This window comes from Pituophis catenifer, unplaced genomic scaffold (genome assembly GCF_029215685.1).
Source record: "Pituophis catenifer annectens isolate HBS135680 unplaced genomic scaffold, rPitCat1.0.hap2 SCAF_1, whole genome shotgun sequence".
NCBI lineage: Eukaryota > Metazoa > Chordata > Lepidosauria > Squamata > Colubridae > Pituophis > Pituophis catenifer.
Window position 1 is genome coordinate 193433128 of NW_027256881.1, and position 13580 is coordinate 193446707.

The window sequence follows — 13580 nt, forward strand, 5'->3', positions numbered from 1 at the left end:
TTAAGAGCTACTTCAGATTAGTTTAAACAATATTGAATTTGATACACTGATAGTCTAACATTTGGGTTCACCAAATGTTGTGTACCAAATTTATTTATGTATTTGGTACACACTACACTAAACAATATAAAAGCAATTTAATAGAAACCAAGAAAGAAGACCAAAACAGCAAACCCCCAAAAATCCCACCAGTAACTAACATCTTGCAAATGGTACTCCAGCACTCTAGCCCAAGGCCTGGGAGAAAAGCCAGGCCTTTATAGGCCTTTGGCAAGACAACAGGGTGGGAGACATTCAGATCTGAGGGAATTTCATTCCACAAATGAAGGCAAATATACGTCTCCCAGGATAATGTTGTAGGATCCAATCTGGGTTGGTGTACATATTCCGGTGAGAGAGAAGTTCCCTGAAGATGAGTTCTAGCATGAGTCCGAAAGCTCAGAAGACTAAGCCTCTGGTCCGGAGATCAACCCAAATTGGATCCTACATTTTCATTCCAGGTGTCAGGCACTGTGACAGAGAAATTGTGTTTTTTGGGTCCTGATAGATGACCTTGTTTATTTGAAAGAACCTGAAATGCACTAATATTGTCAGTTCAAATTGGCCATGCAGATACCATGGGACATAGGTGGCCCTTCTAATAAATAGGCCCTATGCAGTATAAGGCTTTATAGGTCATAACCAGCACTTTGATTGCACCCAGAAGCAAACTGGCAACCAATGCAGCTTGCAAAGCAAGGGTGTCACATAGACATATTGAGACATGCCCATAACTGTGCTTCCTTAGCTGTTTAAAGCTTCTGCATGGTCTTCAAGGCAGCCCCATGTAGCCCTAAATGTTCACTCAGTACTCCAAACTATAAACTATAAAATATTTCACTGTTCACATTACATGGAGGTCCTCAAGTAACAAAAACAATACTTAAAAACAACTTGGTGACCTTGAAATCATATTTTGGAATAATTATTCCTATTCCTATTCCTATTCCTATTCCTATTCCTATTCCTATTCCTATTCCTATCCTATCCTATCCTATCCTATCCTATCCTATCCTATCCTATCCTATCCTATCCTATCCTATCCTATTCCATTCCATTCCATTCCATTCCATTCCATTCATTACATTTTTATCTCACCTTTATTACTTTATAAGTAACTTGAGGTGGGAGATATAAATAATAATCCTGAGGAGGGTTGGGTTGAGAGAAAGAGTGACTGACTCAAAGTCATCCAACTGGCTTTCTTCCCAAAGGCAGGACTGGACTCACGGGCTCCTGTTTTCTAGGCCGGATTAGTAATAATTTCACAGTATATAAGGATTCAGTTAATTCTTTATTATGTAGTAGGATTAAAAGAATGTGATTTATGCTTTGAGTATAAATAGGGCACATATTTATTTTTTATAATGTGATTATGTATTTTTCTAATGTTGTATAATAAATTTGCAATTTATGATATTTACACATGTTTTATCTTGACAGGAGGTAAAATTTACCAAGTCCTTTGAATTGATGTCTCCAAAGTGCATTGCTGATACAGAAAATAGGTTAGATTTTATTCTTTTATAATTAATCTTCTTTTTAGGAATAAACCTAGATTATAGGACAAAATTCTGTCTGTGAAAAGCTCTTTCAAGTTCACCTTCATTCTATAAATCCAAATAAGAGGTCCTTTTATTTAATTAATTATTTGCACACTTTTTCATTTGTTAACCCAGCTGTCATACTTTCCTTCACTTTTGTTCTACTGTTGTAAAGATATTATATATTTTATGCCCTTAATATGTTGTAGAAGACAAAATATTATTCTTCCTCAGATGGTATAATTGGTTGCATTTCTGTTATGTGGGAAACAGTTGCAAAACTGTGGCATGATTATATGGAATGTTATTTTAGCATAATTAGCAGACTAAAAGATTTGATTAAGTCTCTTTCTGCCAAGGGCATTCCATATGGTCATCATCCAGTTTATTAATCACATCCATGTTAGTTAGCTTCAACAAATTGAAGATGCTTTCACCGTATTGATAGGTTGATTGATGTGATTATTGAAGAGTTATACAATCTTCTTCCTTCCAGCCAACTTTTGTGCATTTTTGGGTTATTTCTATTTAAGTTTTAGCAGTGAACATAGTATTTAGCTGTGCAAACATTTTCATGATAGTTTAAAACTTTGGGCTGTTTCTTCTCTCCTCCCATCCCGCTGCAGCTTAAATAGCGGAGTAGCTTAATGACAAAATGGGTAATAATTAAATAACCTCTTTAAAAAATAAATCCAGGTTTTTTTAACACTTAAAATACTTCTAATACTTATTTGGCCATGTTATTATGTAAGGTCTCTGTATCTAATGCACAACATATTACAGGGAAAGCATTGGGAAGAAATAAAGATATGTTTACTATAAAATAAAAGGTGCAGATCTAGAGGTTCATTGAAATTTGGGAATTTTTGATATTGTTGTAATATGAAGCTTGATTTATATAATTCCCAAGAACTTTTAGCATCTACATTTGGTTCTAACTTTTATGTAGAAATAAAAGTCCAGAACTAAATTTGACATAGATACTGTTCTTGGAACACAAGCTGAGAACCATGGGCTGCTATTCTCTGTAACATAAAAAACATTTTCTTGTCTGCAAAATAGTGTTGAACCTGAAAAATTTGCCTTGACCATGTAATGTTTCCCCTAATCACCCTTTTTCCATGTGTCTCTTTCTGTTTTCCTTACTTTTTTTTCCCAACAGAGATTCTAGCTAGACTTATTAGGGATTCTGATGTCTTCTGAATTTGGTTATTGGAATCTTTCTTGTATAGTTTGTATAGGAAACATTTGACATTCATGTTATTTCTGCATTTCTGTAGTAATACGCAGTAATCCTTGAGTTTGTTATGTAGAGCAATCAATCATGAAAATAAAATCGTTGGGGGAAAAACAAATTTGGAGTCCTCTTTTACAGGGTCTATAAAATGGAACAACAGAACATAATATATTTTCTTCCTAGTTATTCTTTCCTTTATTTAGAGATTGTGAGGGAATGACGGAAGATTTCAGGATAGAGTGAAGAGGTGCCTAGAGAAAACTGTAAATGCATCTTTTATGTTATTTTTGAGACTAGTTTTGTTTTCAGTAATATTTTATCCAAATATGGATTTCTGAGGTCTTTATTTGAAAAGCAAAGGATATAGTTTAGTTTATGAACTTGAGTTTATTGATGGGGTTTTAAAGGAAAAGCCAAATTCCATAAAGAAAGCATCTCAGATCCAGCAAGTCTGACTGGCAATTGGCCTGGGTTTCATAAATGCTCAGTTTATAGTTGGATTTGCTCCTTCTGGTCTGCCAGTCAAATCTTACTGCTGTGAAATACAGCTGTATGATTGACCTCCATGAATTTCATTATTAGACAAGGCCCGAAAAACAGGTCCTGGCTCGCTCTTGCCTGTAAATGTTATACCTGTCTGTCATCCTACCTTTCAACTCAAAATATGCTGCACTATTGTAAAAGTGTACTCAATCTTCACAAATCTCACTACTGCAGCATGATAAATATGGAAACAAGTTCCTTTTATTAGTAAGTTCTAGAGCTACAATTGGTTTAAATAAAAATGAAGGATTATAAAAAGAATATTAGTTTTACACATGGGAAAGAGAAAAAAAGACCCACCATCAATCAGTTCTGAGTTAATATTTTGTAATAAAACAACAAATAAACAATATGAGAATAGGAAAGAAAAGTAAACTAACATTAGAATAAATGTATGCGTGTTCCAACAACAATCTTTGCCTCTGCGTAACTATAAAATCATTACTTTTTTTCAATGAGATAAATAAAAAGGTGATACCAAGACAGAAAACAATTTAAAGAAATCAGGAATAGGTTAGGTTAGGTTAGGTTAGGTTAGGTTAGGTTAGGTTAGGTTAGGTTAGGTTAGGTTTATTAAATTTGTATACCGCCCTTCTCCCGAAGGACTCAGGGCGGTGAACAGCCAAAATTAAAATACATACAATATAAAACTTAAGATGAATTAAAACAAAATTAAATCAAATTGGCTTCCCAAAAATTTAAAACCCTTTGTCCATAAAATAACCCATTAAAATTTTAAGCCAGCCCGGCTTGCTGAAATAGGAAGGTTTTCAAAGCTCGACAGAAAGTACGGAGGTCCGGGATCAGTCGTATTCCTGGGGGTAGCTCGTTCCAGAGGGCGGGTGCTCCCACAGAGAAGGCTCTCCCCCTGGGGGTCGTCAGTCGACATTGCTTGGCCGACGGCACCCTGAGGAGACCCTCTCTGTGGGAGATAGACAAAGTAAATCTTTATTAACTGGTTCCAAGAAATCAAATTATCAGGATACAACATATTTGAGTCAGGACTAAGGACACTCCTGATGGCATTATATTTAGCCAAGGTAAATAATAGCAAAAAGAGAAATAAAGGTTTAAAGAGAAGCAAAAACAAATTCTAAGTGCCTTCCCCCACCCAACAAAGGACAGATTGCTTTTGGAATGGACAGTTTCTTCCCTTGATGGTGACTAATCAACATTGCTGGGGAGATGTGTTTACCAAATACAAATGTTTCATGTAAATCATTCAAAGATTTATTTCTAGCCTTGTCTGGAAGAAATATGAGCTGCAAAATGGAATAAGTGGCAGGCAGAAAACAGATGCCTGCGGACTCTAGAAAACTATGCTTTTAAGAGCAATAGAAGCGAAAGAGAGATGAAATAAATCTTAAAGCATAACCAACATTTAAGAATTTTACTTCAAGCTTGCTTGAGATATGTGACTGATTCGAGGGAATGAGTTATAGAGGCAGAATATTGTATCTGCTCTCTCACATTGCAGTGAACAAGGACATATATTCAATTTTGCAGCTACAAAGATTGTTGGATGAACAGGCACAAAAACAGCCAAGGGACATGATTGAAGCCTGGGAAATGAATCCCTCCTCAGTCAACAGGAGTGCTGATTTACCAGCAGCTTATCAAGTACTTGGGAGGCGAGGGCCTGGCAGCACAAGGAAACAACAGCCAACGACTTAATAAGCCAGCATCAACACACCAATCAAAATCTAAAAAGCCACATACAACAGGCACCACACAGAATAGCCCAAGCACACACTCTGCTGGAGACAAGTTCCCTGAGGATGGTCTCCGGCATGAGTCTGAAAGAAGACTAAACCTCTGGTCCTGGTGACCAACCTAGATTGGATCCTGCAACATTATCCTGGGACATGTCTTTTTGCCTTCATTCCTGTATTTGGAAATCCCATAAATATTATTATTATTTGTTCACAATAATGTGAAGTCATAGCTGCTGGTTCTTTAGCTGTTGTTGGCCCTTATATGCAGTGAGTTCTTCCCAAGACCTAGTTGTAATTATTATTATTTATTGATTAGCCAATAGGCCATATCGAATAATGATGACAATGTGCTACAAAATAGAGTAAAAGGCATAACTAAAGGAAAACGCAAATCATTTTTTCTGTGTCACTCTAACAATTTCCCCCAGTTGTGTACAGATATAAATACCGAGGGCAAATAAATCTGCTCATTTTTTATTATCTAAATGCAATTAAACTGCTCTGAAATTTTGAAGGTTACTCTGAAACAAGATGATGGTTTCTATATATTAAAGTGGATCTTGAACCAATAGTGACTACGTTCTTTCTTCCCTTGCTCTTTTTAATAGTTTCAGAGACAATTTGGAGAAACCATCAGCATCTTATTCAGACTGGCTAGTAAATAATAGCATTGCTGAACTTGTAGCTTCCACTGGTCTTCCAGTGAACAACAGTGATGCATATCAAGATCCTCGCTTTGATGCAGAAGTAAGACATTTTTGACTTATATAAGTATCCCTTTCTATATTCTTTTGGTAGTCAAAATTTTGGAGAGCTTTTTAATAGCTAATCATATTTATCAAATGTAATGATAGCTGAATGTACCTTTTATGATCTGATCACAGACCTGGAAGAAATTACAAGATTTATAGAAACATCCTCATGGTGTGTTAAAAAAAAACCCGGTCCCTATAACCACATATTTGAAGCCACATCCCTTCTGCATATGTATTGAACTTCCACACATATTACATGGGATGGGGCTTCAATTGCATGGTCGTGATTGCCTCTTGACCCTTTGCCTGCCACCCATTCACAATACTTTTGAAGATTTGCCTTCTGAGTGCATCTTTTCTCCATTTGATTTAGTCATTTTTAGAATAAGCATTGGATCTTTGTATTGAAATAATTGCCTGGTTAATTCAAATCAGTCTGTTAAAGTTTTGCTCCATTACACAGTTTCTTAACCTTCAGTACTTTCTGGAAATATCAGATCACAATTGACAGTAGATGCCGCAGGTACCAAAATTTCCTACAATTATGGCATTCTTAATTCCTTTACTTTATTCAAAGAGCTCTAAAATGGTTTAATTTGAGTGTTTTTGTGGGTGGGAGCCTGATGCAGAATTAGGTGAAAATTTACAGCAGTTCAATCCATACAAAGCTAAAAGAGCAAAAGTGACATTTTTACAAAATCTTCTGTTTATAGGAAGTCTGTCAAGGAATGTCTCTAAAAGCCTTCATAATAGATTTTTTTTTATTATATTTGAAATATAAATGCTCAGAACATTTTACAGAGAAAACTACTGGAGGTAATTAATTCAGTCATTGAGAAAGTGTCATTAATGCCTAGGCAATATTTCCTGCCAAAAGGCATGCTGAAATAAAGCATACAATATTCTTACTGAATGTAGAGTTACAATTTCACATATGCTTTTTTGATTAATATGTAATGCAGCTGATTAATTTTTGTTTTACATTTTCTTAAAGAGTGCATTAATAAAACTGCTGTCAACTTATTTAGAGAAGGAATATTGTTTTTATGAGGCAGAGGAAGCAATAATTAATTCTTGATGGGATTGTCTTGCTATTTAATATTTAATCTCCAAAGTCAATTTTCAGGAAAAATGATTATTGAAGACAAAATGTCTTTATTATTAAAATAAAATCTCATTAAAATACAAGAAAGCTAAGAACTGGGATTTGCCATCAGATTTTGTTTCTGTTCCTTTCCTGCACTGCTTGAATTGCAAGTAAAATTATTATGCATTTTATTTCTGAAATGTCTTTACCATTTTGGAAACTTATTTATAACATTTGTTAGTAACGGGTCCAGCAACTACTTCATTTACAGCTAAGCAAAAATAACATGTTGAACTCCATATACCACATATTATTGCTTAAAATGATGAAAATGATGAAAAGACTATTAAAATACAAAGATTAAAAAAAGGATCACCAAAATTCAGGAAGAAAAGCTTTTCAGTACAACTGAGATGTGTTCAATTAAGATGCATTGATACATATCATTTTGTCTAGTGTTCATGTAATTGTGTTATCATTTCAAATTCTTTTTTTTTCAAATATGCAAGGGAATGATGATACAGGTAGTTCTCAATTTACGACCATTTATTTAGCAACTGTTCAAAATTAAGATGGTGCTGAAAAAAATGAATTACAACTGATCCTCACACTTACAACTGTCACAGCACTTTCGTTGTAACATGATCAAAATTTGGCACTTGGCAACCAGCATGTATTTAGGATGATGTAGTGTCCCACGGTCACATGATCATCATTTGTGACCTTCCCAGGCAGCTTCCAACAAGCAAAGTTAATGGGGAAAACTGGATTTGCTTAATGAGTCCATGACTCGCTTAATGACTGCAGAAAAAAAGGTTGTAAATCAGCTGCAACTCTATTAATAACCATCTCACTTAGTGATGGATGTTGCAGTCCCAAGTGAGGTCCTAAGTCAAGGACTACCTGTATACCTTTTGGATTAAGACTAAATCATATGTTATGGTAGTTGATGAAGTTTTTTTTTAATTTAGGTTGATCAGATGTCTGGCTTTCACATAAGATCTGTACTCTGTGTACCAATATGGAATAACAGTCACCAAATAATTGGTAAATACTAAAAATACTTTTTAAATGTAAAACATGTGTTAATGTATTGATATGATATAGTTCACTATCAATTAATTACTGTAATAGTATTGTAATAATAAGTAACTTTCTTTTGTAGATTTGCAAATTAAATTTATATTGATATTGTCCATTTCCATATAAAATGGTATAAAAGATGTGAACACAAACAATAGAACTGTAACAAAACTTTACTGTTGGCTGTTTTAGTAATTTATTAATTATTAGTGGTAGTAATAAATTAAAATTAAATTAAACCCTGCTTGAAAAAAAATAAACAAAAGTCTAATTCTGAAGTACTGATCCAGCAAGTGAAGGAAGGATTAGAAAGAAAAGAAGATTGGCAACCAACAGATTGCTGTGCTTCCAAATTAATTATAATTTACTGTCTCAAGGAATTCATTATGTTAAAAATGAGATACACAAAGAATATTTGTACAATAAGTTGACACGAAGCCCGACACTCAGAGCTAAATCTAATTCAGCCAGCATGGAAGGAGAAAAGCTACTATTTTGAGTTGTTTCACTTAGCTGAATTCAAGCTTTGATGAATATATTAGTAATTCAGTATCAGATGCTGTTGGTATAATTGCATTTATCATTCATAATGCAAGTAATAATGCTTTGTGGTTTTTGAATTTTGAGTTCTTGTTTTGTGGCATTTCTCCTTCATTAATTTATTTATATATATGCTTATCATTGTAAATACAGAGTTTCCTTTAAAATATAAAATTAATTATGTATGTGGATTCTTTGTAAAGGGGTTGCTCAGGTGCTGAATAGACTTGATGGAAAACCTTTTGATGATGCTGATCAGCGACTCTTTGAGGTAAGAAATGTCAAATTGATGCAGTTTAATTACAATATTCAGTGCAGTATATATATTTCTATAGAAGACACCTTCCTATAAAGTTTGTTGCAAGTAAAAAAAAATTAATAGAATCAACTTGGGTTATCAGTACAGGTACTGATTTCAGTACAGGTAGTCCTCGACTTACAACCACAATCGAACCTAAAATTTATGTTTTCTTAAGTGAGTTTTGCCCCATTTTACAATTTTTCTTGCCACATTTGTTAAGTGAATCACAGTAGTTGTTAAATTAGCAACATGGTTGTTAAGTGAATTGGGTTTCCCCATTTATTTATTTATTTATTTATTTATTTATTTATTTATTTATTTATTTTATTGGATTTATATACTGCCCTACTCCCGAAGGACTCAGGGCGCTGAACAGCCACAGAATAAAACACATAAATACAAAAATTTAAAATAGAATAAAAACGAATTAAATAATTTGGCTGAGACAAATTTAAAATACCCAATAATTTAAAAACAAATTAAAATTTACATTTAAAAGGGAAAAAGATTTAGGCCAGGCCAGCTTGATGAAATAAGAAAGTCTTGAGCGCGCGACGGAAGGTGCGCAGATCCAGGATCCTCCGTATCTCTGGGGGGAGCTCGTTCCAGATCGTAGGTGCCCCCACAGAGAAGGCTCTCCCCCTAGGGGCCGCCAGTCGACATTGTTTGGCCAATGGCACCCGGAGGAGCCCTTCTCTATGGGAGCGTACTGGCCGGTGGGAGGCTATTGGTGGTAGCAGGCGGTCCCATAGATAACCAGGTCCTAAGCCATGGAGCGCTCTAAAGGTGATAACCAAAACCTTGAAGCACACCCGGAAGACCACCAGGAGCCAGTGCAGCTCGCGCAGGAGAGGTGTTACATGGGAACGCCATGTTGCTCCCATAACCACCCACGTGGCCGCACTTTGCGCCAGTTGGAGCCTCCAAGTGCTCCTCAAGGGGAGCCCCATGTAGAGAGCATTACAATAGTCCAGACGGGAGGTGACGAGGGCATGAGTGACTGTGCGTAGGGAGTCCCGATCTAGAAAGGGACGCAACTGGCGGATCAGGCGAACCTGATGAAAAATCCTCCCGGTCATGGTCGTCAAGTGCTCTTCTAAAGACAGCCATGAATCCAGGAGGACACACAAGTTGTGAGCCCTTTCTGTGGGGACCAATGATTCGCCCCCAATAGTCAGCGATGGCACCAGCTGACTATATCGGGACGTCGGAAACCACAGCCACTCGGTCTTGGATGTGTTGAGCCTGAGCCTGTTTCTCCCCATCCAGATCCATACGGCCTCCAGGCACCGGGACATCACTTCAAGGGAATCGTTGGGGTGGTCTGGGGTGGAGATGTACAGCTGGGTGTCATCAGCATACTGGTGGTACTTCACCCCAAAACCATGTATGATCTCGCCCAGCGGCTTTACATAAATGTTGAACAAAAGGGGCGAGAGGACCGATCCTTGTGGCACCCCACATATGAGGGGCCTCAGGGTCGACCTCTGCCCCCCTGTCAACACAGACTGCAACTGGTCAGAGAGAAAGGAGGAGAACCACCGTAGTACGGTGCCTCCCATCCCCAACTCTTCCAACTGGTGCAGCATGATACCATGGTGCATCGGTATCAAAATACCGATTTTGATGGTATCAAAAGCCACTGAGAGATCTAACAGGACCAGGACAGAGGAGCAACCCCTGTCCCGAGCCCTCCAGAGATCATCAACCAACGCGACCAATGCCGTTTCTGTGCTGTACCCAGGCCTGAAGCCCGACTGGAATGGATCCAGATACATCGTTTCATCCAGGTACTGGGGAAGCTGTCGCGCAACCACACTCTCAACAACCTTCGCCATGAAGCGAATGTTGGAGACTGGATGATAATTAGCCAATACTGCCGGCTCCAGGGAAGGCTTCTTGAGGAGAGGCCTCACCACTGCCTCCTTCAGGGCGGCGGGGAAGACATCCTCGCCCAATGAAGCATTTATAATCCCCTGGAGCCAGCCTCACGTCACCTCCCGGGAAGCCAGCACTAACCAGGAGGGACATGGGTCCAACAAACATGTGGTCACGTTCAGTCTACTCATAATTCTGTCCACGTCATCAGGGGTCACAGGATCAAACTCATCCCAGATAACATTCTCAAGACCTGCCTCCGTCACCCTCTCTGGATCTACCCAGTCGGAGTCCAGATCCTCCCGAATCTGAGTGATTTTGTCATACAGATACTGAACAAAATCCTCGGCTCTTCCCTCCAAGGGGTCCTCCCGCGCTTCCTGGTGGAGCAGGGAGCGGGTACCCTAAACAGGGCGGCCGGGCGATTATCTGATGATGCAATAAGAGCAGCAAAATGAGTACATTTTGCTGCTTTTATCGCCACTAGGTAATTTTTAATATGAGATCTTACCAGTGTCCGGTCAGATTCAGAAAGACTGGCCCTCCAACTACTCTCTAGGCATCTTTTCTGGCGCTTCATCTCCCTCAGCTCCTCGGTGAACCAAGGAGCCAGGTGAGATCGGCGCTGGGTCAGAGGCTGCAAAGGCACGACTCGATCCAGAGCTCCAGCGGCCGCCCTGTCCCAGGCGGCCACTAGGTCTCCAGTCGAGGCATGAGCCAGAACCTCGGGGATTGGCCCAAGCTCCATCTGCAACCTGTTAGGTTCTATCAGGCGCCTGGGGCGGTACCATCTTATCGGTTCCGTCTCCCTGCGGTGGGGTGCAGCAGTTCGAAGGTCAAGGCAAAGGAGAGAGTGATCCGACCATGACAAGGGCTCGATGACTATATCCCCTATCTCGAGATTACTCAGCCACTGTCCAGAGACAAAAACCAAGTCCAGTGTGTTTCCCCCCATGTGCGTAGGGCCATGAATTAGCTGGGTCAGGTCCATAGCCGTCATGGAAGCCATCAGCTCCCAAGCCACCTCAGACGCCTATTGACTTTGCTTGTCAGAAGGTCGCAAAGGCGATCACATGATTCCAAAACACTGCAACCGTCATAAATGTGAATCAGTTGTCAAGCATCTGAATGTAAATCATGTAACCATGGGGATGCTACAGCAGCCATAAGTGTAAAAAAGTCACTTTCCTTAGTAATGTAACTTTGAACGGTCACTAAATGAACTGTTGTAAATTGAGGACCACCTGTATATTAGTGGTGGCAGATATCTTTAGAACCTGTGCTGCTGTAGTCTGCTTCAGCATTCGTATGAGTGATAATCAGACAATTAAATAGTAAAATTAAAGTGGAAGATTGAATCTGCTATTCTGAAAACACACCAAAATTTGCTCTTCCATTTTGGTTTTCAAATAAATTATGTTGCATATGAAATACTTACAATGTAATAATTCCATCAGTATTTGCAATTGCACATAGTCTTATTTTTTCTTACATCTGCTTTATAATATAAATACTGTTCCTTGTGATATTGCTTTATAAATCTTTACAGTACCTCAAATTAAATTGCTTACTATAGAATAACATTTTAGGATTTATCTAATGTTTACTCACAGGTTTTAAATGAAAAGGTATTTTTTAATTCTACTCTTTTCGTTATTCCTGGTCGATCTCTTTTTTTCCACCATGTCCAACTTTTTCCTCAAGTGCTCCAGAAAAAGTGGCCCAGAGAGTGATTAACAGGATCCAGCAGCGTGAAAAACAATCACGCTCAGAATAAAACATGCCTCTTTGGAATTCAACTACTGAATAAAATGTGCCTTTTTTTAAGCAGTCTTCTTGGTGGTCTGTAAAGATCCAGAATTTTGTTTTGCTTCTTCCAATTGGAATGTTGTTTCCCCTACTGCAATTCAAAATTCACTTTGATTTTTGCAGCCTGAGACGGTAAATCGCTAGGGATTTGTCATGGATGATGTGAAAGACTGAGCTTTGGTGTGAAGCAGTAGCCCTTAGGGGCACAGGGGGAACTGAGGAAGCCATTTTGGCTTTGACTGCTGTAGGTGAGAGATGCTCCGAAGAGTGAAGCTAGGTATGCAAACAATACTAATACAATTGCCTTCTTAAATTCAGGTATAGTATGCACTATGCATGCTCTTGTGTGCTGGAGATGTAGAAATGTAAGTAAGTGAATGAATCTTGGTGACTCCTGGTTTCTCTGCAGAAAATAACTGCTTTCCCATTGCGTACCTGGGTGTGTGTGAAAATCCAGCATTTTTCATCAATCTGAGAGTGTAGCAAAGACGCAGGGATAGGTTTAACCAAGGTCCATATACCTTAGTGTGATCAACAAGCCTGGTCCACAATCTTGTGTTGCAGCATTGCTGATTTATCCACCCAATTGAGTATTGAGCATGGGGTGACTTCCATTGGGCATGTTTACTTTAGTGAAAGGAAGGACTAGGTGTGATATGATAGCAGTGTTCCAATATTTGAGGGGCTGCCACAAAGGGAGGGTCAACCTAGTCTCCAAAGCATCTGAAAACAAGACAAGAAACAATGGATGGAAACTAACCGTGGAGAGAAGCAACCTAGAACTAAGGAGAAATTTCCTGATAGAACAATTAACCAGTGGAATGACTTGCCTCCAGAAGTTGTGAATGCTCCAAGACTGGAGGTTTTTAAGAAGAGATTGGACAGCCTGAAATGGTATAGGGTTTCCTGCTTTAGCAGGAGGTTGGACTAGAAGACCTCCAAAGTCATTTCCAACTGTGATTCTATTAAGTTTGGGATACCTTTAAAAATATAGTACATCTTTGTTTTTAAAGGTTCTCTGAAAGATCCATAATCAATAGGGTAGAAAA

General features: G+C 38.3%; 1 protein-coding gene across 1 annotated transcript in view; it reads left to right on the top strand.

The window, feature by feature from the left end:
* The window catches only part of PDE11A (phosphodiesterase 11A), a 169979-nt gene that overhangs the window by 88769 nt on the left and 67630 nt on the right, over positions 1 to 13580 (top strand). Inside the window, exons 5-8 of the mRNA XM_070956878.1 lie at positions 1483 to 1547; positions 5687 to 5825; positions 7892 to 7967; positions 8747 to 8814. Of these exons, the coding sequence (XP_070812979.1) occupies positions 1483 to 1547; positions 5687 to 5825; positions 7892 to 7967; positions 8747 to 8814 (348 nt within the window). The remainder of the gene's footprint in view (positions 1 to 1482; positions 1548 to 5686; positions 5826 to 7891; positions 7968 to 8746; positions 8815 to 13580) is intronic.